This window comes from Mya arenaria, chromosome 11 (assembly GCF_026914265.1).
Source record: "Mya arenaria isolate MELC-2E11 chromosome 11, ASM2691426v1".
Classification (NCBI taxonomy): domain Eukaryota; kingdom Metazoa; phylum Mollusca; class Bivalvia; order Myida; family Myidae; genus Mya; species Mya arenaria.
In genome coordinates this window covers 35,135,747-35,159,196 of record NC_069132.1, presented here as the reverse complement: position 1 = coordinate 35,159,196, position 23,450 = coordinate 35,135,747, and the positions used below count along the sequence as shown (strand labels likewise).

Below are 23,450 nucleotides of genomic sequence, written 5' to 3'. Positions count from 1 at the left end.
TTAAAATTTGATACCATTGTACCACTGATGTCATACTTATTAGTTATTCATGACAGAAGAATAAAATCTATTGTTAACTGGTTTAGATATTGCTCCTTTAAACATAATAAGTAAATAAAACTTGCTTCAGGGTGGGATTCCCAGCTTTGTTGTTTATTTAAGGAAGGATCAAAGAACTGCTTCTATAGACCTGTAATTTGACCCCTCCAACACCTCATTGACATTCATAGCCTACAAAAAATGGAGTAATGTTATTTAAAAAAATAACTTTTGCCTTAATTCATCAAAGGAAGAGCTGATGTTTATTCAGTGTTTTTCCCTCACTTTCATGGGAATGGTGGCAGGGTTCTCAAAATGTTTGAGTTGAACAGGCCAAATTGAATTTGTAACAGGCTTTCTAGGGGGGCCCGATGGCATCCCCCCCCCCCACCCCGACTTTTTTTAAAACAAGAATGCAATTTCTTGCATTCTGAGCCATTAAGGGTACTGTTTTTCTAGGAGTGAAGTGAAAAAATAAATTAAAAAAACACTTATAATTCGGTCATACATACATATTTTGCAAATCCTATAAGTTCATTCATATTTGCAGTGAATTCAAACATTTCGGCCGTGATTAGAAGTTTCTCACACGACGATTATTGACTATAATTTTTCCGATAATCTTACAATCTAGACGCAGACGCGGTAAACAAGGTAGATGGTTAAGTAGCCTAGAGAAAAATGGGATCATACGGTATTCGACTGAAAGATTTTAAATACAATACATTGCCACGCGACTTTAATCTCAAGTTTAACTTACCGGTATTAAAACATGTATTGAAATGTGTCGTACATGTCGGCTGCATATCAAATAGAAAAATGTGGTGTGCTCATGCTCTGACGTCAGAAAGTGTAGTGTTTGATCTGCAGCCGACATACACGACACATTTCAATACATGTGTTAATTAGTTATCCTTTCGCAGGTGTTTGTGATGGGATGGGACTTACATTAGGCGAAATAAATAACAATTGATTATTGCGGATTTATTATTTTAACGATTAATGAAATGTGTCTTAAACCCTGCCATCTAGCCTGTGTATATGCTAAGCCTTATCATGAGTAAAATGTAAGTTTTATTTCGGACGTGGAAAAAATTGACACGGCGAACAATATCCCAAATATTTGCATTATACAGTCAGCAAAATGTGTCTCCTGTGATCTACCAAGTGTTTGGACCGATTACACCCATCTGCAATCACGGCCAATTAGAAGATATCGAGTGTTCATCGTAGCGAAACAACTATTTTTAGCAGATGGTCGCGCAACTCTGATGGTTGTAATTTTGCCACTTTTATTGGGGTGTCTATGTTCTTTTTTGACATCGACAATGTTTTCTTCTAACAGGTAACCGTAACAGCGCATGCGCCAATTACGGAGAATTCATACCAATACGATTTCGAATCTGAAGACTCTTACATAAGCCGAAGTAAGAATAGATAATCAGTATTAAAATAGGTCAGAAAAGAATGTGACCTTATGGTTTCTACAACAATTCTAACCGGCCGATTTCTGGTTTTAGGCAGTCAAATAGGCCGGCGGCCGGTTCATTTTGAGAACCCTGGGTGGCGTCAGGCCCTGTTCGATACAGAAAAAATGGTGTCATTTTGGTAAAAAGGGGAAAAAACTAACCTGATTCATATAATGTTCAACTTGTTTTCAAAACTTTTATTCAACAAACCTCTTAAGGTTGAGAGGTCAATGCCAAAAAAATGTCTAAAGGTGTTCTTTATACCTTCAAGAATAATGGGGCTGAATTTGGACCCCCCCCAAAAAGCAGGAAAAACCCTACTGTTATTGTTAAATAAAAATTATTTTAAATATCTTCAATAATCAGATATTCGAGAATGTCTCGATAAAATCTCTGTGTCTGAGAACTACTCTCCCACTGGTATAATACCAGATTAAGACATATTATCAGTTTACGATTGTTGACATACTTAGTCTGCTTACTATCCAGCTTTTGGTAAAATAAAGTCAATATAATGACCAGGGGTCTAATGAGAATGATCCTTAAAGCAAAGAGTGTACAAAAAGAACTATAGTGGAGCTTCTATGCTAACAACATTACAAGTATAGCTATAATAGTATAAGCAACTATTTGTTTGATTTCAATGTTTTACTTAATCATTAAAATATAGCATGTTTTGATCATATATAAATATCACAGGCATCTGAATCATTGTTTGTCACTAATATATTGTTTAAAACCATTTTGGGTACATACAATGAGATAAACAACACATCTGAAGATATTTAGTGTCGTTGATATACAAAAAAGAAACAAGGTATGTAACTCAAACTTACCCGATTTCACGGTAGAGTCCAGTTTTATGTAAATTTCTCAACCAACATATAAACAATCCATTTTTAAATAAGTGACATGGAAAGAAGAGTCAATTACCTTTAAAATGGTGTGCGATATGTTGGTATAACTATATTGTCTTTAGACAAACAAGCATAATTCAATGTCAAATTCTCATGTTTTTCTTTAGTCGGAAAGAGTACAGCAAATTAAAATCTTCAATTTTCCCCGTGTAAACAGTACTGAACACAGACCTATTAAAGTTATTTTATGTTTCTTTTTTGTATATCAAAGACACTAAATATCTTCAGATGTGTTGTTTATCTCATTGTATGTACCCAAAATGGTTTTAAACAATATTTTAGTGACAAACAATGATTCAGATGCCTGTGATAAATATCATGTTACAATCATTTTAGTGCAAGTAAATTAACAGGTTATTATCCTATATGTTAGTAAATTTGAAAGGTGATGTAGAGATCTGCAAATAGTTCAACATGTAATTTGTAAAAATAATTTTATGCGGTTTGGTTCCAACAGGAACGATTGCCAGTTTACGCTTCTCATTAAAATCTTCAATATTAGGTAATGTCAACAACATTCACAATAAAGCCAAGCTGAATGAATCAAGAAAAAATCATAAAGTGCACTCTGTTCTTCCAAAATTTAAATAATTAGAACAGAAAACAATAAATCAACAGAATCTTTCCGTGTACCTTCGCGGCCATGTTTTTGGAGTAAGTACAATACAGTACAACCAACAATGATTACTTTCGAATTATATATATTTAGCGATTTTTATGCATCTCGTATTGGAATTTTATTAATTAAAGTGTTATAGAACTGTCAAAAAAATCATTAATCGAAAAGTAGTGTTTCTTTCGTTTACGAAACTGATACTAATTCATACGGAGCTGGCCGCAACCAGGATTAGGGTGGAGTGATATTCTTTTCTAGATATGTGATATAACCATTGATACCAGTAATTATGTCGGAAAAAGAGTCTGGCATACCAGTTAAACGAAATCCTTCAACACCAAATAGCCCGAAAAAGAAAGAGGGTCCTGTAAGATCCTTAATCAGTGAAAAAGAACACGTTTTAGAAAAATCACAATATCCCCAAATGGATAAATCAGGTGAAATCTCTCAATCATCCGTTAGAGATGGGAGTAAGAAAAGTGATGATGTTCTAAAAACAACATTCACTACAAAAGAAAATGATCATCCAAGAAATGAGAATCTGCTCTACTTTACGATGTTGGCTGTTGTCACTGTTTTGGCATTTTTCACAAGATTTTATAACATCGAAATACCTGCATGGATTTGGTAATTAATACTTATGTCTAATTTTTTTCCATTTTCATAGTGATTTAAAATGTTCAATTATTTTAACATTCAAGGGTTGTTCACATTTTTTTCTTGAATTAATGTGCTGCATGAATAGACATAATTATTATGAGATAAACATAAAAAATGCAAAAAATAATTAATTCCTTTATACATGTTTAAAAAATTCTTTCAAATTTCTTTCTTTTAAAAAATTGTCATTAGCTCATCATTTTTCTGATGATTTATGACCATCTGTTTGCTCATGTTTCCGTAGCAACCACAGATTTCGTCCCAACTTATTTTGACTGCATTCATAGTCTGTGTTTTAAATGGCCTAATGGATTCAAAAAACAACAATTTTTTTTTTCTTTTTCTATAATCAGGGTTTCCACCAACTTATCGGAGCCATTGTCCCTTCATGCGGCGAGGCTAATTACTGAAATGCTTTAATCGCACTGACATGCCTTAATTTCCGCAGCGACGCATCATATCAAAACAGTAATCAATACTGACAATACACAGCTTATGTTTTCATAATAGTAGATGATAGCAAGAAGGCATGGCGGCCGTGTAATCGCGTGCTGATCTGTTATTGTAATGGTTGGCTGATCGCCAGAAGGCGTGTCGGGAATATTTGACTTGACACATCATCCAATCGCGTTCGTGGCTCTCCCCAACTCCTCCCATAATAAATTGACATAAGGTATGAAATACATTGGACCTTCATCTGTCAAATCAATGATATTATTGGCCTTCAATATGAAATTAAACAATGATGTGTTAATTGATTGGTTTACTCAATTTGTAATCAAACATGAAAATTTCAAGTCGCACAAAGCTTTGCATAGTTCTACAAAATTCTGTCAAGTTTAAATTTTGACATGGCATTCTTTAAAAAAACAATGGAAATCTGAAATATTTCACATGTGTAGAAGCAGAAAAAAACGTAGTTATAGACTGTGATTTTTTACATATCTATTCTGTGAAAAAAGTTGTTTAGAAATTTACGTCATTTTCTTGCTTGTCCCAATCAGTTTTGATCCGTGGTGACCCTGTTTTAAGTCACGTGATTCCTCACCCTGACATTGCAATTGATAATCAGAAATCAAGAACCCCAACTTAACTTGAAGTTTCGATTGAAGTTTTATAAATGAAAAAACATCATTCATCATGTCAAAACGCAAACTCTTCATGCCTCCAATGAGCCCGGCGATCTCATTGTCCTTCAAGCAAATACATGCATGCGCATGCAAGTGACGTCAGCCGTTGTGAAGGTGAATAAAGCTCGCGATTTTCTCGTAATAAAGATGTATTTTTTCCTACTTGATAGTCTCCTATCTAAATGACTGAGAGTTCTGTGTATTACTTGACAGCATTTAATTATTGTGTATGATAGCCGAATTCACTTGATACCTAATTTTTTATGTACAAGGTCAGCAGACTCCAGGGAGGCCACGTTTTACACATTTCACTGAGTATGTCACCGGTGTCAATATAAACATTACTACTCACTACAATGTGAAATTGTTTCATAATTTTTTTTCCCAAGAAATATCAAAAATATGAAAAATATTAATTTTATAGTTGGACTATATTAAAAGCAGATTAGTTTATCTAAGAATGCAGGAAATCGCACCATTTGCACTACAATTATGAAAAAATCTCGACGTCAGGAGGGGACACCCCTACCACACCCACCCCATCAATCAGCCCAACAGGCCTTCGAAAAATCCTGGCGGAAATCCTGATAATTATAAATTAGTTGTAAGATTTTTACATTAATTTGCAATTTATTTTTATAATGCACTTATGTAATGACTTATGGGACTAAAATTTAGTATTCCAAATTCGCAAACATGGTTCCACTTGTAAATAGTACCTTGGGCAATATAAGCGATCTGATTCTCATAATGAAATTCTCAGTATAACTACCTGAAAAAATAATTGAAGTAAATTCATGTCCGAAGGCTGAAAACTGTGCGATGCAGCTCATATGTTATGCTTGAGTCACTAAATATTGACCTTTATTAATTATCATTTTATTTTAAGTTTATAAAACTAAAAACTTATAATTAATGTGGAATTGTATTATCAACGCAAGGGTTTTCCTTATTTCAGTTGGGATGAAACTCATTTTGGAAAGATGGGTAGCTGGTATATAAACCATTCATTCTTCTTCGACGTTCACCCTCCACTTGGAAAGGTATGTAAATGTTCATGTAAGTAATATTACTTACTTTGCATGTTTAAGAAAGTCTTCTTTAGCAATAGTTATTATATATTTTTACCGAAAAGCACGATAATATCTTGTTTATCAATGACATCTTTTCCATTTTGGTGTGAGGATTATACATTATATTGGGGTGATTGTTCAGAACTTCGTTTAAGTTGAGAACGTTTTTAGAGCAAAAAGGTTAACAGAGTTCTAAACAATCAGCCCATTTGTTTTAAGCAAACATTAAATACTTTAAACATGAAATAACGTTTTTAAACACTTCGTAAATTGCTTTTTGCATATTTATCTATATTTACAATTAAAACATTTTCAAATTATTATATTCTTCCTTCTTCAGATGCTAATAGGTATGTCAGGATACCTGAGTGGTTACGATGGAGAATTTCCCTTTAACAAACCAGGTGACGAATATGGGGACGTGCAATATGTGGGCATGAGAATGGTATGTTCTTTACATATAGAGAATAATGCTGATCATCATTTACTTTTCAGACTTTATTTTTGGCTTGAAAATAGCTTATTATGCATGCTGGAGGTAATTTAACTTATGCAAACTAGAGCTTGCCTCTTTATGCATATGCACTGACTGACTTTGGATATCAACATTATGTAAACAGTTTAAACTGCTTGATTTCATGTATTAGTCATATATTGAACATTTACTTTTATAATTACACAGTTATACACAATTGTATGTAAAATTCTATAAAAGGTTATTGATAAGTTGGAATTGTGATAGTTACATGTAACTTATTGTAGCAATCACTCAAAATGTATATTTGTTGTTTCAGTAGATGTTCTAAAGATCTCCTTTGTGTTCCTTGTTATAGAAAGTTTATCAATAATCACTAATCAGTCATCTCAGCATGATGCCATCATTCATAAGAAATAAGAACAAGAGTTATAAACCATATCCAACATTCCAGTTCTGTGCAACTCTCGGTGCCGCTTTGGTTCCGCTGGTGTTTATGTCCACTTGGCTCCTGTGCCGGTCCACCACTGCTGCTCTGTTTGCTGCAGCATTCGTCCTCTTTGGTAAGGTCTGCTTGTGACTAAAGGGACCCAAATTAATCAATGTGCATGTACCAGTTTATTAGGATTTCAATAGCTCTGGTCATGGAAACATAAACATACAATTTAAGTAAATTGATATGTATTTTATTAGACAGAAAGAGTACAAACCAAACATATGGCAGAACAATTATTTTCTGTCTGTTATGTAATTCTAGTGGTTTTGAACAACTACTGCAAGTCAAGAATCTGAAAATGAAGTTTACATATTTATTCATTAATATAAGACCTTTGGATGGACATGTCCAAAGCTGAAAGATTTTCAAGATCTCTGTGCTTTTATTTGTGGTTTTGACCAGAACTATTAAGATTTCTTTTACTTGCAATATGATTTAATCTTTTCAAGAAAAATTGATGTATGTTATGAAGTTAAATGCAATAATAGTATTTATGTTTAATTAAAGGGACTAGACAGCAGATGGTTAAAAAATCAGCAACACAAGCCTACAGTTGTCAACAATAATACATCATTTGATTAAAAGAATAAACCTAACAAAAAGGTTGCTGTCTCATCTGAGTTTCCTCGTTTGAAAATAGCGCATAATGGTTTCCCAGTTTAAGTCATACCTGTTTATGGGTACAGATAAATATACAATCTGGACAACCCCAGAAAATTTTGAATTGGAAATGCGCAAAAACATGTACCATCAGTGATGTGATACATTAATAAGTAAGATTCAATGTGTCATACACAACGATATCAATTTTATGGGGGGTTTCTTGCAAATGTATCATCTTGTGTCTAGTCCCGTTAAGTTTAAAATATCCTATATTTATAGTTATAGGTATGATATTGTATATTTCAGACACTGGTGTGAACACTCTATCCAGATACATCCTTCTTGACCCCATTCTCATGTTCTTCATCATGGCATCTACATACGCACTGCTAAAATTCCTCTCATTACGAGACAGGTTCGTGCTTTATTGAACTTCTACAAATGAATTGTTCTTAGTATTTATTTTAAAAATTCTTGACATTTGTTTCTTGTATTGCTTTAAATATAAACTTGTACCTGCTAGGAATTGCATCTGTTTCAAACCATTGACTATAATAGTAAATTTTTGGGTCAGTTACATTTTCCGTACGTCTAAAACCTGGAGCTCAGGTCAATTGAAAGCCCTGTCAATTAATTTAAATTTTAAACAATTGTTTGTGGGTTGGTTTTCATTTACCTTAAAATACACAATTGATAATTGGCCAATACCATAATCATATTCTAACACATTAAGGCTTATAAAATAAGAATTTTATTGCAATTATGATACACATTTGTTTTATAGACAAAACAATTGTCTCCTGCTCCCCTTTTTTGAAAATTATATTTCAGAGAACATGTAATCACTTGTATTTGATATAATGGTTAAAAAATGCACTCTGTAGCGGGTGTAGCTTGTGATGTGGGTGTGGCTTTATGATCATCATTTCTGATTAAAACAGTGGTTTCATATATATGGTGTATTGCTTTGGTTATAAGCAACCATCTAACTGTTACAAAATGCCAAAGGCAAAATTGATTGTATTAATTTCATTGAGAGCCATCATCGAAATTAGACTTGTAGATCAATTAGCCAGAATCTTTACATTATGACTCGGCTACAGAAAACGTTTTCTAGCCCCGCACTGCTAAAATTCCTCTCATTACGAGACAGGTTCGTGCTTTATTGAAGTTCTACAAATGAATTGTTCTTAGTATTTATTTTAAAAATTCTTGACATTTGTTTCTTGTATTGCTTTAAATATAAACTTGTACCTGCTAGGAATTGCATCTGTTTCAAACCATTGACTATAATAGTAAATTTTTGGGTCAGTTACATTTTCCGTACGTCTAAAACCTGGAGCTCAGGTCAATTGAAAGCCCTGTCAATTAATTTAAATTTTAAACAATTGTTTGTGGGTTGGTTTTCATTTACCTTAAAATACACAATTGATAATTGGCCAATACCATAATCATATTCTAACACATTAAGGCTTATAAAATAAGAATTTTATTGCAATTATGATACACATTTGTTTTATAGACAAAACAATTGTCTCCTGCTCCCCTTTTTTGAAAATTATATTTCAGAGAACATGTAATCACTTGTATTTGATATAATGGTTAAAAAATGCACTCTGTAGCGGGTGTAGCTTGTGATGTGGGTGTGGCTTTATGATCATCATTTCTGATTAAAACAGTGGTTTCATATATATGGTGTATTGCTTTGGTTATAAGCAACCATCTAACTGTTACAAAATGCCAAAGGCAAAATTGATTGTATTAATTTCATTGAGAGCCATCATCGAAATTAGACTTGTAGATCAATTAGCCAGAATCTTTACATTATGACTCGGCTACAGAAAACGTTTTCTAGCCCCCATGTATAAAATTCAAATTTCTGTGAATATGTGTGTATACTTGAAGTCATGCTTTTATGGCAATGCTATTCAATGACATGTTCCCATTTCTGTTTCAGACCATTTACATTTATATGGTGGTTATGGTTGAGTATGACGGGCATCTTCCTGTCGTGCTCTATAGGGTTAGTACAGTTTAATATCTTGACCTTACTGAACTGATGCCTATTTTGAGACCAAGGAAAGTCACATATAGAGTGTAGTTGCGTCACATATCGAGTGTAGTTGCAGATACGGAAATTAGCACTATTGCATTAGTGTTATATATGTATGTGCACACTTTTCCCATGGAACCTATACTATAAATATAGACCATTTTATGATTGCATATAGCAATCATGTGTGCATTTGGAAAACATGCATGTAATATAATGTAATGTGGTTGCTATCCAAATTTCATTTCCAGTGACCGAGAATAAATTTCCTTCTTTCTGGCTAACATGACTGCTTCCACAAATACCAGTATCCTTTCCAATGAAGGGGCGACATTTGAATCATGTTTTTGTTGCTTAAAAGTTCATACATGCAACAAATGATCATCTTTATTCTATTTTTTTCTATAAAGCATAGTACAGTATATATTTGCAATTATCAAGAAAAAAGGAAGTTTATCCACTGTCAAAGGAAAGGTGATATGTGGCAGCAATCACATTACCAAGAGAAAGGGAAATTTATCCAAATGAATTGAATAAAAAAAAAATACCTCATTATATATGAAATCAAATAGAGATGATCTTCAAATGGACACATATATTAAAATAGATAAGATTTACTATAATGAGACACCAATATTCCCTCTACATCACTCATTTTTTACTAAATACATCATGTCTTTGGCCTAAAAAAAATAATTGATTGTTCAGGGTAACATCCCCAAAATTACTAGGTAGGGTAGATAATCTTTATTTTTTTCAAATATTCATGTTTTCAAGATCATTTTCTTGCAAATAGCGCTATTTCTTGCAAACATCACTCATATATTGCTGTTGTTATGGAGATTTCTTCTGTTAAAAGTTAATGATGGTTTATATTTAAAAAATGATATGTTTATGGTGCGAAGCTCTTTTTATTTATTTTTTAAATATACTAGGGTCAGCAGCTTTTGTTAGGTGGGGTCGTGTTACCCAAAACAAACATATTATTTTAGGCCTTATACAAAACCTCAACTAATGTCCTTCTCCCATGTTACAGGGTAAAGTTTGTTGGCTTGTTTGTCATCCTGCTGGCTGGTTACAGCACTGTTGATGATCTCTGGAGGTTGCTAGGCAACCAAAACTTATCCATGGTAATATATGACTTTCAGTAAGATATATGTTTTATTACCTGTATACATGTATTAGTATCAGGTTGTCGAAATTATAGCAAGTCAAACAATTTTATTTAATTATTTGGTTAAAGTTTTAAATCTACTGGCCCCAATTTCTCGAAACATCTAAAGTCCCTTATAACAGGATTAAGCTAAGGGTAATATTTTTGTTTTGGTTTAATTTGTGCCATATTTACATTCTTCAGAGTTCTTGGAATTCAAACGGAAACTCAGCATAATGAGACAAGCTTGTTATGCTTAAGAAGATCCGAGAAATTGGGGCTAGTATATTCATTAAGACATAAAATGTATCTAGAATTAAATCTCTTTCATTTTATAGATGCATTTAAAAACAACACACACACACAAACTTGCATTGTTGAATTTCATAGCATTTCATTTCAGGTTTTTATTGTGAAGCATTTCCTTGCCCGAGCCTTGTGCCTGATAGGCTTGCCCGTTATCTGTTATATGCTGATCTTTGCCGTACATTTCAAGGTGCTCTATAAAACGTAAGTAGATCATTGTGCTTCTTGAATTTATTTCCTTAGTAAAAACTGTTTAAAATCAGTATTGTAATTCAGCTGTATTTTTAAAAACATTTATAGAAACATTGAAATTATTTTCTAAAAAGATATTTCTGTTTAGAACTTTTGATCATGTATTTAATGTTGCATTAGTTTTCATTGGTAAAACAATTTGATTATCTAAATGGCTGCTCACCATTTTGTGACATTTCCTATAAACATTGAATTTGGAAGTTGAAACTACGTGCTATAAAGTAAAAAAAAAATGCAAAAAAAAGCTCTTGCTTGTCTACAGTAATAAATCCATTTACCCAGCTTCAAAAAGCTCTACAAAGTGGCTCTACAGAGGTTATATCACTTGTTCACACATGTCTCGTAAAAAGAACCATTCCTCTACCATGGATTTATTTGCAGGGGAGGTGGAGACGGGTTCTACAGTTCCCAGTTCCAGTCACAGCTCGAGGGCAACAGGTTACACAACGTCAGCATGCCTGACAGTAAGACTTTCATATCTTGTGTTGTGCTTGATAGTTTTTGAACTGTTAACTCATCTGTATTTCTATGTATTGTGAAATGCTAGTTGTCCTTGTGTCGACAGTGTCCGCGTTGTACAAAACCTTTAAAATTGGCTATTACCCGTACTCAAAAAAAGGTATTCAAATCAAACTTAGTTCACATGTTTCCAGAGACAAACTGTACATGTATCTCAGGGCCCATAACTTTATTATTTAGTTATGCCCCTTTAAAACAAAAAAATATATCAGACATGAGAGTCGCTCTGAGGTGCTCTTAAACCGGTTTATTTTATGTGCCCTATGATCTATGTTTTCTGTTGCCAATTTCTTATTCTCATATTTTGGTATGCTACCTAAGAATAGATAAGGCCGTTAAATAAAACCATTAGAAACCATTTAATCTCCATGTAAATGTGTTGTGGCCATTTGCTCATTGTGTAAGCCTTTTTTTTCAGAAAATGAACAGAAAGATAATCAATATAGCTGCTTTAATTAAATGCTAAATATTTGATGTAGGAAAATATGTATTCTGCTATTATTTATCCTGCAAAATCTAATATTTCTTTGCCAATATGGATTTTAGCATAACTTTTATCTCAAGGGGGTTAGTGGTCTAGTTTATAAAGATGTCCACAGCTCACCAGAGAGATTGTGATGTTTACAAAGATAATACCATTTGGGGAATGTTCTTGTATAAAGAACACCATTTCTAATTTCTATCCAGGAAATCGACTCAAGCCAGATTCTTTAGCTGTTAACTTTGGTCACAACCTGGCATAAAAAAATTATTTTAAACTTTTGTGTCTACAGGGCTGGCATATGGAAGCGTGTTTTCTCTGAAGCAGCAGAGGACTGGTGGGGCGTACCTCCACTCCCACTGGCATCTCTACCCTGAGGAACACCCACCAAGACAACAACAGGTCAGTATGTTAGGATTTTATTTAATATTTTGATAAACTATTTAAGAGAGAACTGCTTGCCATGGTGTCACTTACAAATTTTGAATTAGCCATTTTGCAATATGAACATGTACGAAAAAGCATTTGCGTATGTGCTTTTTGGGCTGGTCTGATTTTCCGATACCTATTTGTCATGCCAGTAGCCTTGGTGTTGTTGTTTGTTTTGGCCGCGTCTCCATTATGCAAAACCATTAAATTTGGCCATGACTCAAAAAACATTTAAGATATTCCAATAAAACTGGGTTCAAACGTTGCCAGAGACACTATGTATATGTGTAGCAAGGACCATTACTCCGGCACAAGGGCTTAAATGATTAAAGAGTAATGCCCCAATTTTCAACAAAACTGAGCTATTGTCATAGTGTATGCATGATCTTCAGCAGTATTTATGTTACTGTGCAAAAGTTTAAACTGTGGCAATAACTTATGGTACTTTATATATTCATGTGATATAGTGCACTAGTGACTGTGACAATACTCTATATAAAGCATGGCTCTTAACTATTGCTTTATTACTTTAAACTATTATTTAAGGTTTGAATGCTTTAGTATTTCAGTTTTATCAGTGTATGAACACATTTGGTCAGTGCATGGTTAGTGAAGTCCAAAGGACGTATAACAATAATCTGCACATTGACCAAATGATTTTGTACCATGGACTTCAACTTGAAAATATTAAATGTTTATATTTGAACTCATTATTTCCAAATACAATGGTGTTTCATCAACGTCATTTACATTTTACCAACATGCGATTATTAGAGCAATCACAAGCGTCATTTTTAAGATCAGAGGTATTCCAAAGATGTTGCGTTCTGGTGAGTATAAACACGAAAGAATATGCACTCACCTAAGGAAGTGTAAAATAAGTGTTTTTATATTCACCATTGGTCATATGAGACATGTGTTGGCTTTTGCTAGCTGTATTTGACAATAAATATTCATGCCTCAGGTGACGACGTATAGCCACAAGGATGAGAACAACATGTGGCGAGTGAAGCCAGCAATCGAGGAGGCTGATGTCAAGGGTCCACCGGTCATTGTGAGAAACGGAGACCTCGTCAGGCTTGAACATGTTGGGTAGGGCTTGGAATAGTTTATAATAATGATTTATTTTTTTTGTAAACCTTTCTTAAAGAGTTTGCACTTCAAGTGATATAAAAAGATAAATGACTTTGAAAACCTCATACTACTCTGTTTTTTTTACCACCCAAATATGTAATGTTTTTGGGGGTGTTTGCCTGATCTAGTGCTGCACATTTTATAGGCTAATGGTTAGGCAAAACAACTAGGTCCCACAAACCCATTTCACAGTGAACATATTGGTGTGGCCTTGAATCATAAAATTAGTATGATTAAATGCAAGTGTAAATGTCACAAATTTAGACTTCCGGCACATGAACACGTCTTTTAGGCATAAGGAGAAAAAAAATCCTTACTGTATATTTTTGTGTATAAATTTGACGCTTTGGTAAAAACAGTTTGCTGCTTGCTTAGTAAAAGTAGTAAAATCCTACTCTTAAGTCATTTGCTTCCATTTCATGCATTAATTATGGTATACAAAGGCAATGTGATAAGTATAGCGGTATATTTTTCATGGTCTAGTGGTAACGCACTTGACTGTCAATCCATGGGTCGCAAAAAAAATACTAATCGTCATCCTGGAGGGACGTTAAATGGGGGTCCCATATGACAGTGCTATATACTGGTGCATGTTTGAAGAACAAGGGTAGCTCTAACCAGTGTTACATTCTGTCTGTGCACTATGCTCCAAAAATCCTAAAATGATTATCAATCACTCGCTATATGGGCAAGGCCCCAGTGCGAGTATAAATAAGCTTACTTACACAATATATTTGTTTAATGACAAGCAAAATTATAACATATTCTCTAGTACCAGACGTAATCTGCACACCCATAGAGAGCCAGCACCATTAACACCACGACACTTTCAACTGACAGGATATGGTCAGGTATGGTGAACATTAGCAACATTTCTATCTTATTTAAAATACATAGATACTTGTAAATAGGTATGTGTGATATTATCAGTAAGTTTATATATTATGGTATTAAGCAGGTGTGCTATATCCAGGTACCCCTTGATTTCATGGGGAGGTTTCAGTGGGTAACTTTAGTGTACATGATTGTTAAGTATCTTCTTACCTTACAGGATGGTGTTGGTGATGCCAACGATGTGTGGCAGATCAAGGTGCCCGGGGCGGAGGAGGGCTCAGAGTTGATGGCTGTAAGGTCAAAGTTGAGGCTCGTCCACTACTATGTCAGATGTGCTCTACACTCACATGACAAGAAACTGCCAAAATGGTATGGGCATGTTTCTGTTTTAGATGAATGTAACACCAATCAACTATCAAAGTAATCCTGCACTATTAGTGGGAGCCAGGGCTGCTGAAATCCAACAATTTTACATTTTGACCAATTTTGACCACATTGGTCGGAATGTTTTTCAATTTTGTTGTAATTTCAGTTCAATATTGCTAAGTCAGTAGAAAATTTAATACACTGACCTTTTTTGTCCTTGACACATTCCCAAATAACCCAATAGCATCGAGATAACAAATAGACTTACGCTGTCATGGGGCAGAGTTAAATGTGTTGTCAAAACACCTATACGACTGGGTACTTATAGTTTTAATGCAGTTTTTATATAAAACCGAGGAGGCTATTTGAATAGTTTATTGTATTAGAAAGATAAAAAAAGAAACATATTTCAGTTGACCACACTGTATATTTCAGTTGACCACACTGTATATTTCAGTTGACCACACTGTATACTTCAGTTGACCACACTGTATATTTCAGTTGACCACACTGTATATTTCAGTTGACCACACTGTATACTTCAGTTGACCGCACTGTATATTTCAGTTGACCACATTGTATACTTCAGTTGACCACACTGTATATTTCAGTTGACCACACTGTATACTTCAGTTGACCACACTGTATATTTCAGTTGACCACACTGTATACTTCAGTTGACCACACTGTATATTGCTGTTGTTCTTAATCACATGAACCAACACATAACATATCTATTCTATACTATAGGACAGTAAAAAATAAACTATACTCTGCGTAGTGATGACTGCAAGTTTCTTTACCCAATGTCATGTTCAGCCTTTCTTAGTTTCACCCCTCTATACTTTCATTGTTATTCCTGTGTGTTTCAGGGGCTGGGAGCAGCTAGAGGCCACATGTAACCCCAATACAAAGGACCCTAAAACCCTCTGGAGCGTCGAAGAAGTCATTGACCCCAGATGTAATACTTGTCTTTGTGCAATACTTCATTACAATAACGTGAATCATTCCTATCAATACATTTTTCTAAAGAATATAGATATTATAATACTGCAGTGAATAAATTTTGTTCATATATGCCAATATTTTGTCTGGAATACTTGCTACTGGAACAATTGTTAGTTCACCTTTTACGCCCCTGGTAGATTGGACGAGGTCAGATCCATGGTTCTTGTCAACACAACTACGTTTTTTGTTAACACAGCCTAGAATGCATGATAATGCCACATGTACTTGTGTACATGTCATAACTACCATGTGCAGAACTGCAAGGCTAACATCAACTAATTTAACCACCACAATACATTGCCATTGTATCTGCTAACTTCATATATTCATAAATCATAGCTATGCAATTGCAAAATCAATTTCAATCTCATATTTACAGTGCCAAACGTGAGTTTCGAGGTCTACCATCCTTCCTTCCTGGACAAATTCCTGGAGAGCCATGCTGTAATGACCCAGGTAAATACGGGTTAAACCATAAGTACAATGGGGTTAAACCATAACTACAATGGGGTTGAACCATAAGTACAATTGGATTAAACCATAAGTACAATGGGGTTAAACCATAAGTACAATGGGGTTGAACCATAAGTACAATGGGGTTGAACCATAAGTACAATTGGATTAAACCATAAGTAAAATGGGGTTAAACCATAAGTACAATTGGATTAAACCATAAGTACAATGGGGTTTAACCATAAGTACAATTGGATTAAACCATAAGTACAATGGGGTTAAACATAAGTACAATGGGGCTAAACCATAAGTACAATTGGATTAAACCATAAGTACAATTGGATTAAACCATAAGTACAATGGGGCTAAACCATAAGTACAATTGGATTAAACCATAAGTACAATTGGATTAAACCATAAGTACAATTGAATTAAACCATAAGTACAATGGGGTTAAACATAAGTACAATGGGGCTAAACCATAAGTACAATTGGATTAAACCATAAGTACAATTGGATTAAACCATAAGTACAATGTGGTTAAACCATAAGTACAATGGGGTTGAACCATAAGTACAATGGGGTTGAACCATAAGTTCAATGGGATGACGGGTCATGTTATGCTATTGCTCCTCTAACTTCTTCAGTTAGGGCTGGGTCTCTGTAAATTGTTCTTATGCAGCCAACAAAATTCTTGAGTCCTTGTGTTATTTATCAACCTTTCCCGAAGCCAGGTTTTGTATTTTGCAAAGTAAGAATTATCTGAAAGCTAAGTAATGGATTAAGATTATCTTAATGAGCAGAATTTCATTTGAAAATGTTTCTAAACTTGCTGCTTTCACTTTTGCAGGGTAACTCTGGTCTCAAACCAAAGGAAGGGGAGGTAACCTCCAGACCCTGGCAGTGGCCCATCAATATCAGGGTAAGAAATATCGATGAAAGAAGAATGGTGTGTTTTATCAAACGCTACTTCTAGATTTCTGGTGTCCATGACAATACATATGTGTACTCAGATCAAACCTACTCAATCACTACCTCTTTATTTGTGTCAAACATATACGTTATACAGTAGGATAGCATAACAATTTTCCACATTAATTTGGGGCTAATTTATGTAACCATAGTGTCATCAATTTAGATTAAATTGAACTTAATTTGTACTAATTTACAAATATTTATTCTTTTTGTGTTAAAATTCCTCGTACTTCCCGGACAACTTCCGTTTTTTTGTAGTGGTCTTAGTTTTACACATCATTGGAGAACCCGTCCTCTGGTACTGACTTCATGGGCTGATGGTTCTGTTCTTTGTCATATATGCCCCTTACACCTCAAATGTATACCTTAAATCCAATATTCCATTCCAGGGTCAGATATTTTCTGGCATGCACCACAAGGTCATACTGCTGGGAAACCCAGTCCTCTGGTTTGGCGTACATGCTCTGATGGTTCTCTTCCTCATCCTTTATGCCGTGCATGCATTCAGACTACAGAGGGGTGCCAAAATGTCTCAGATGTATCTTGGTAGGTACTTGTATTGGTGTATTTTATGAGCATGTTTTGTATCTGCCTTAATGCTGGAATTAACATGCACAAGTTTGCATTTGTGTTGTGTGTGGACAACAATACAGTAGTGATACATATTCTGCTTTTAATTAAAGAAATCAGTATGGGTTTAAAAAAATAAAAGTTTTGAACCAGTCAAGTATGAGGAACAATTAGTTGAAGATTAAAGTTTGAACCAGTCAAGTATGGGAAAAAATAGTTGAAGATAATGATAAATGCACTATTAAAACAATTACCATAACATATTTTGTATGCCTCATTTTTATGTATTACAGAGTTCAGTGAGTGTATGTTTGGAGCATGTTGGTGGTTGATGGCAGCCTGGGCCCTCCACTATTTGCCATTCTGGCCGATGACCCGTGTCCTGTACTTCCACCATTATTTCCCAGCATTCCTCTACAGCTGCATGCTCGCAGGTTGGTTAATAGTCATGGGGGAGGGGGGTTAGAGTGGTTGATGGCAGCCTGGGCACTCCACTATTTGCCATTCTGGGCAATGACCCGTGTCCTGTACTTCCACCATTACTTCCCAGCATTCCTCTACAGCTGCATGCTCGCAGGTTGGTTAATAGTCATGGGGGATGAGAGGGGGGGGGGGAGGTTTTAGGGTGGACGATGGTAGCCTGGGCCCTCCACTATTTGCCATTCTGGCCAATGACCCGTGACCTGTACATCCACCATTTCTTTCCAGTATTCTTGCGCAGCTTAAAGTTCACAGGTGGATGAAAAGGGGGGAGGGAGCAGGAGTGTGTGTGTGTGTGGGGGGGGGGGGGTAGATCTTAGGTTGGCTGACTGTAGCCTTGGCCCACCGCTGTTTGCTGTTATAACCAAGGACCTGTTTGTCCAATGGCCTGTGTCCTGTACTTCCATCATTTCTTCCCACTTGTTTGCTTACAGATGGCTAAATGGTGGGTTTTGGGGGATTTCATATTTTTTAATTAATCTGTACATATTAATTGTAGAATAATCTGTCGTCTCATTCCTCTTAAAGACTGTGAAAATATATGAAGAATAGTAGTTAACTGTTATAACCAGGCTATAACTGTTATAACCACCCTATATATAGTATAGAAGTTAACTGTTATAACCAGGCTGTTTTGTGTACGATTACAGGTGTGGTTGTGGACTACGTGATAAAGCTGGTGTGTCTGGTGGCCCCACCCTCCCTGTCTGTCACTCTGTTCCATATTGCGGTTGGGCTGGTCCTCTCTGCAACCTCATACAGGTAATGGTCTAATTTATTTACACAAATATAAATTTTTTAGAAACTGTTAAATAAAATTGCTTCTTGTGTCTTTAAAAACTGGCTTGGTTAACTTGTGCATTTAATACTTTTTCTGGCAGGGTTTTCTAAGACAAACTGCCCTGGTATTGTCTTTGCTATGGCATCGAAAATCATTTATTCCAGTAATATGATTAATTGCCCTTAAGATATTCACATGAAATTTGATTCATTTGTTTGCAATGACATTGCATAATTATGATAAATTTATGCAACCTATCCCAGAAGTCTGGAAACAACAGTAATATCCATTGATTGATGAAAAAAAAATACTATAAAAAAACAGAGATGACATTATTAAGATTATTTTCCAACTAGCGAAATCAACGAGCCTACGACAAAATTTCCCTGATAATTTTTTTTTAATTTCATATTTAGTGAGTGTCACACATCAAATTGAATGTTGAAATTGCAAAATTAAATTAACTGTCCCTTTACTGACCTGGAACCCTTAGTTTCTGAATAGATATCATAAATATTCAGTTATATTAATTCGAAAAAGCCATCATATGATAAGTGCATTGATTATTTAAAGATGGCCCCAATAAGAATAGGCTATCTTAAATGTCTTAGTGATATTTATTTGACATACTTGTATGCAGGTATAGTCTGTCAAACAACATGTTCCGTACATGGTATCTTTCCCTTTGCAGTTTCTACCTGTTTCACCCTCTTACATTCGGCATGGGACCTGGCAGTTCCCAAGAAGAGGGCCACATCATGCATGGTCTGCGTTGGCTTGACTCTTGGGAGTTTTAGACATACCAGTTCTCAAGAAGAAGGCCACATCATGTATGGAGGTGTTAATTGAGTCTTCAGAGTTTTAGACATACCAGTTCTCGTCACCTGGCAGTTCCCGAGAAGAGGGCCACATCATGTATGGTGTGGGTTTACTTGACTCTCGGGAGTGTTAGACATACCAGTTGTTATCATGATGTTGTTGTTCTTAAAACCTCTTGAAGAGTAAAAACTGAACGATATGAATAAATCATGAATCTTCGTTACTCTTCATGTGCTGTAGTTAATTAATTTACCTAGTTTTATTGGCAATAACTTGAATCTCATTTTTATTGAATAGAGAAAACAACAACAAACATTGTGCTTGTTATGTTATTGGATACCATTACTGTAATGATTACATGTATACACACTATATTTAGATAGCGCTTATTTATTTGGGGTGCATTTTGAGGGTTTTGTTCAGACACAAATGATAATATATTTTACATCATAAATGATGTATGTTTTGTTTTTTCATAATTGTTATTACAATTTACAATTTATCATATTTTTTATTATGCATTTATATAACATAGAATACATCTACACATATATTGCCAGACTATATTTGACTGGTATTAAAACTGTTTTTTGCATTTTTACTTGCTTGAAACCTTTAAACATTGAAAGCTTTAAATGAAATTGTGTTCAGGATTAATGTACATGGTATTAAGTAAATGCCACAGCAGTTTATATAGACTAGTCAAAGTTGTTTTTCATGTCGATGTTCTTAGTCGCATTTTTCTAGCACACCGGATAGGCATTTCCAGTGAATTCAGCCGCGCTGGAAAACTTGTGCTGTGATGTAATACTTTTAATTTCTTTTGTTTTACACTTTATGTAACCATCATTATGAGATTTCAATAGATGAATTCCATAAACATTAACTTTACAAAAATGTACATTCGCAACGAAATAAAATAACCCTTAAAAGAAGTGAAACCGAAGAAACTTCTTGGTGTATGCAGTGAATAAAAATTACTGCGCGTCATGACGTCAGTCAACACATCGCAAGAGCTTTTTGGTGAAATGTACAAAAATGCGCTTTTCTTTGTATTTTTGAATGTTATTCAAGGTGTGCTAGAAAAAAATTAATCATGTGTTTCCGTTCCGGATAGAATAATCCGACGCTCGGGTACACTGCGTAGCCGGTAGCTCTGCAAGCTTCGTTACCTGGCAATGCAGGTGCCCTCGGGTCCGATTTTTCTATCTGGATCTGGATCTGGACACAAAACAGATATTATTAGTATGAGTAGAACATCTAATCAAATCACAACCAGAAAGTACATTGTGTGACTAGGAAACAGTAGTTAAAGGGAAACATCCCTCCAGAAACAACAACCTAGCATTGCTCTGTGATGATCCTATTTGATTGTGAAGTGCATTTTTAAACTGGTGTCTGACTATTCCATTGTTTTACTGTAGCTGAAACAATAGCTCTAACAAATACTAATGTTTAAATGTTATTAGAAAGATTCTGTCATATATTCTTGTTACAAGAACTGGTCATAAGGACATCCCCGTGACTAAGCTGTATTTTCCCATTAACTGTCTTCCACACATGAGGCCATATAAATTTATTTTATTACTAGATAAAAAAGCTTATCAGTAGTTTGATTTTAACGTTTTTCAACATAGAAATTTCAATTAAAGATGCACTCTTACTCCCATATAAGCAGTAACACAATTAATACAATTGATTTGATTTACCAAAAAGGACGAATTAATATGGAAAACAAAGGTTCTTATGAAGGATACTTTGTTTTATTTGAAAGTTAGGTGCAGAACACACAATATTTCTACCTTATAAGACAATAGTTCATCACTATAAATATTTTAGGACTCACAAGTCATTTACTTATTAATATTTTCCATTAATGCATTATTTAGTAAGTAGTTAAAGGTTTATCAATCAAAATTTATGTTTGCTACAAATGTGTATGTATTGATTTATTGATTTTAAATACGAGTGTCAATTGAAGGCCTTACAAAGTTTGAAACTAGTCAGCATCTTCATTAAATCTAGAAGGAAACTCAATTCCAAGGATATTTCTCTTTAAAGCATTTGAAATTCTGCAGTTGAATATATTTCTTCTATTTGTAACACCTGATACTATACAATGCATGCTGAATATTACCTGTAAAATTATGTAATATATATACTTGTTTTAAGCAATGCATTTTTTGATTGTTTAACAAAGAGCTCGCATATTTTGAATACTTGTTTTTTTTAAAATGTGTTCATGAGAAAACTAGTTATAAAGTTGAATTGATATTTATGAAAAAAAACAACATTATTCCTGTACAAGTCAATTTTTGCTTGTCTGTTTTTGAAAGATTATTTTTCAAGGTATCTTGATACTGTTGTTGATGTTGTTGTTGTTGTTGTAGTCATCGTCATGCAATAACTTGAACCTGACCAAAACCTAAATTACATTCAATATAGATAGACATGTATATCTGGTCAATAACTTTGGATTTAAATATTGTCAGGTTATGACCCTTGTTTGACTGAAATAACAACAACAACCTAGCGTCACTCTGTGATGATCTTATTTGAGTATTGTGAAGTGCATTATTAAACTGGGGTCAGACTTTTCCACTGTGTTACTGTAGCTGAAACTATAACTCTTAAAAAAATACTAATGATTAATTTTAATTAGATAGATTCTGTCATATATATTTTTACTTTTGTAATTAAATGCGGGTTTTTCCTTGTGGAATCATTCATTAAAAAATAGTCATTAGTTATTATGAATAAGTTATTAATTAATAAGTTAACATGTATAATATTAAAATAATAAAACTAACTAAATGAAAATCTATGTGTTGTTTTATTGGTGTCATTTATAAATTAATATCCAAGTTTAATGAGTCAACATACATGACCGAGGGGCATTCATTATAATATATATTATATTGTGCCATTTAGATTACAATTCTATTCTAAATCTATTTCTATACACCAATCAATCCTTTATAAATGCTGACTTTTTTGGTACTAAGTGGTTTTACGAGGACATTCACTTGATTAAGCGAGGCTAATGCAGGGTGGACATGCATGGATTTCCACGCTGACTCCAGATTTTGTGCATGTCCTAAAATGGCTGCTCTCTCTTGAAGGGAGTGAATTCTGAAGGACAAATGACAGATGAACTCATCATAAGACCAATGACAAATGATGGATATACTCATCATAAGACCAAGGGCAAATGACAGATATATAAATCATAAGACCAATGACAAATGATGGATAAACTCATCATAAGACCAATGACAAATGACGGATATACTCATCATAAGACCAACGACAAATGACGGATATACTCACCATAAGACCAAGGGCAAATGACATATATA

At 34.3% G+C, this 23,450-nt stretch overlaps 2 protein-coding genes across 3 annotated transcripts in view; one reads left to right on the top strand and one right to left on the bottom strand.

The window, feature by feature from the left end:
* LOC128208171 (maleylacetoacetate isomerase-like) overlaps positions 1-3,088 on the bottom strand; it is a 32,409-nt gene extending 29,321 nt beyond the window's left edge. For both annotated transcript variants that reach the window (XM_052911588.1, XM_052911589.1), the window contains exon 1: positions 3,059-3,088. In XM_052911588.1, the coding sequence (XP_052767548.1) occupies positions 3,059-3,070 (12 nt within the window). In that variant the 5' untranslated portion in view covers positions 3,071-3,088. The remainder of the gene's footprint in view (positions 1-3,058) is intronic.
* A 178-nt stretch (positions 3,089-3,266) lies between these two features.
* LOC128209815 (protein O-mannosyl-transferase 2-like) lies at positions 3,267-22,899 on the top strand. The gene is made up of 20 exons (XM_052914040.1): positions 3,267-3,668; positions 5,790-5,874; positions 6,245-6,349; positions 6,834-6,942; positions 7,785-7,893; positions 9,436-9,501; positions 10,568-10,661; positions 11,088-11,194; positions 11,624-11,706; positions 12,535-12,644; positions 13,636-13,763; positions 14,578-14,656; positions 14,857-15,008; positions 15,878-15,966; positions 16,393-16,469; positions 17,317-17,388; positions 17,831-17,987; positions 18,305-18,445; positions 19,142-19,253; positions 19,964-22,899. Exons 1-20 carry the CDS (start codon positions 3,331-3,333, stop codon positions 20,067-20,069), a joined length of 2,319 nt encoding a protein of 772 aa, XP_052770000.1. The 5' UTR covers positions 3,267-3,330; the 3' UTR covers positions 20,070-22,899.
* Positions 22,900-23,450: the final 551 nt, after the last annotated feature.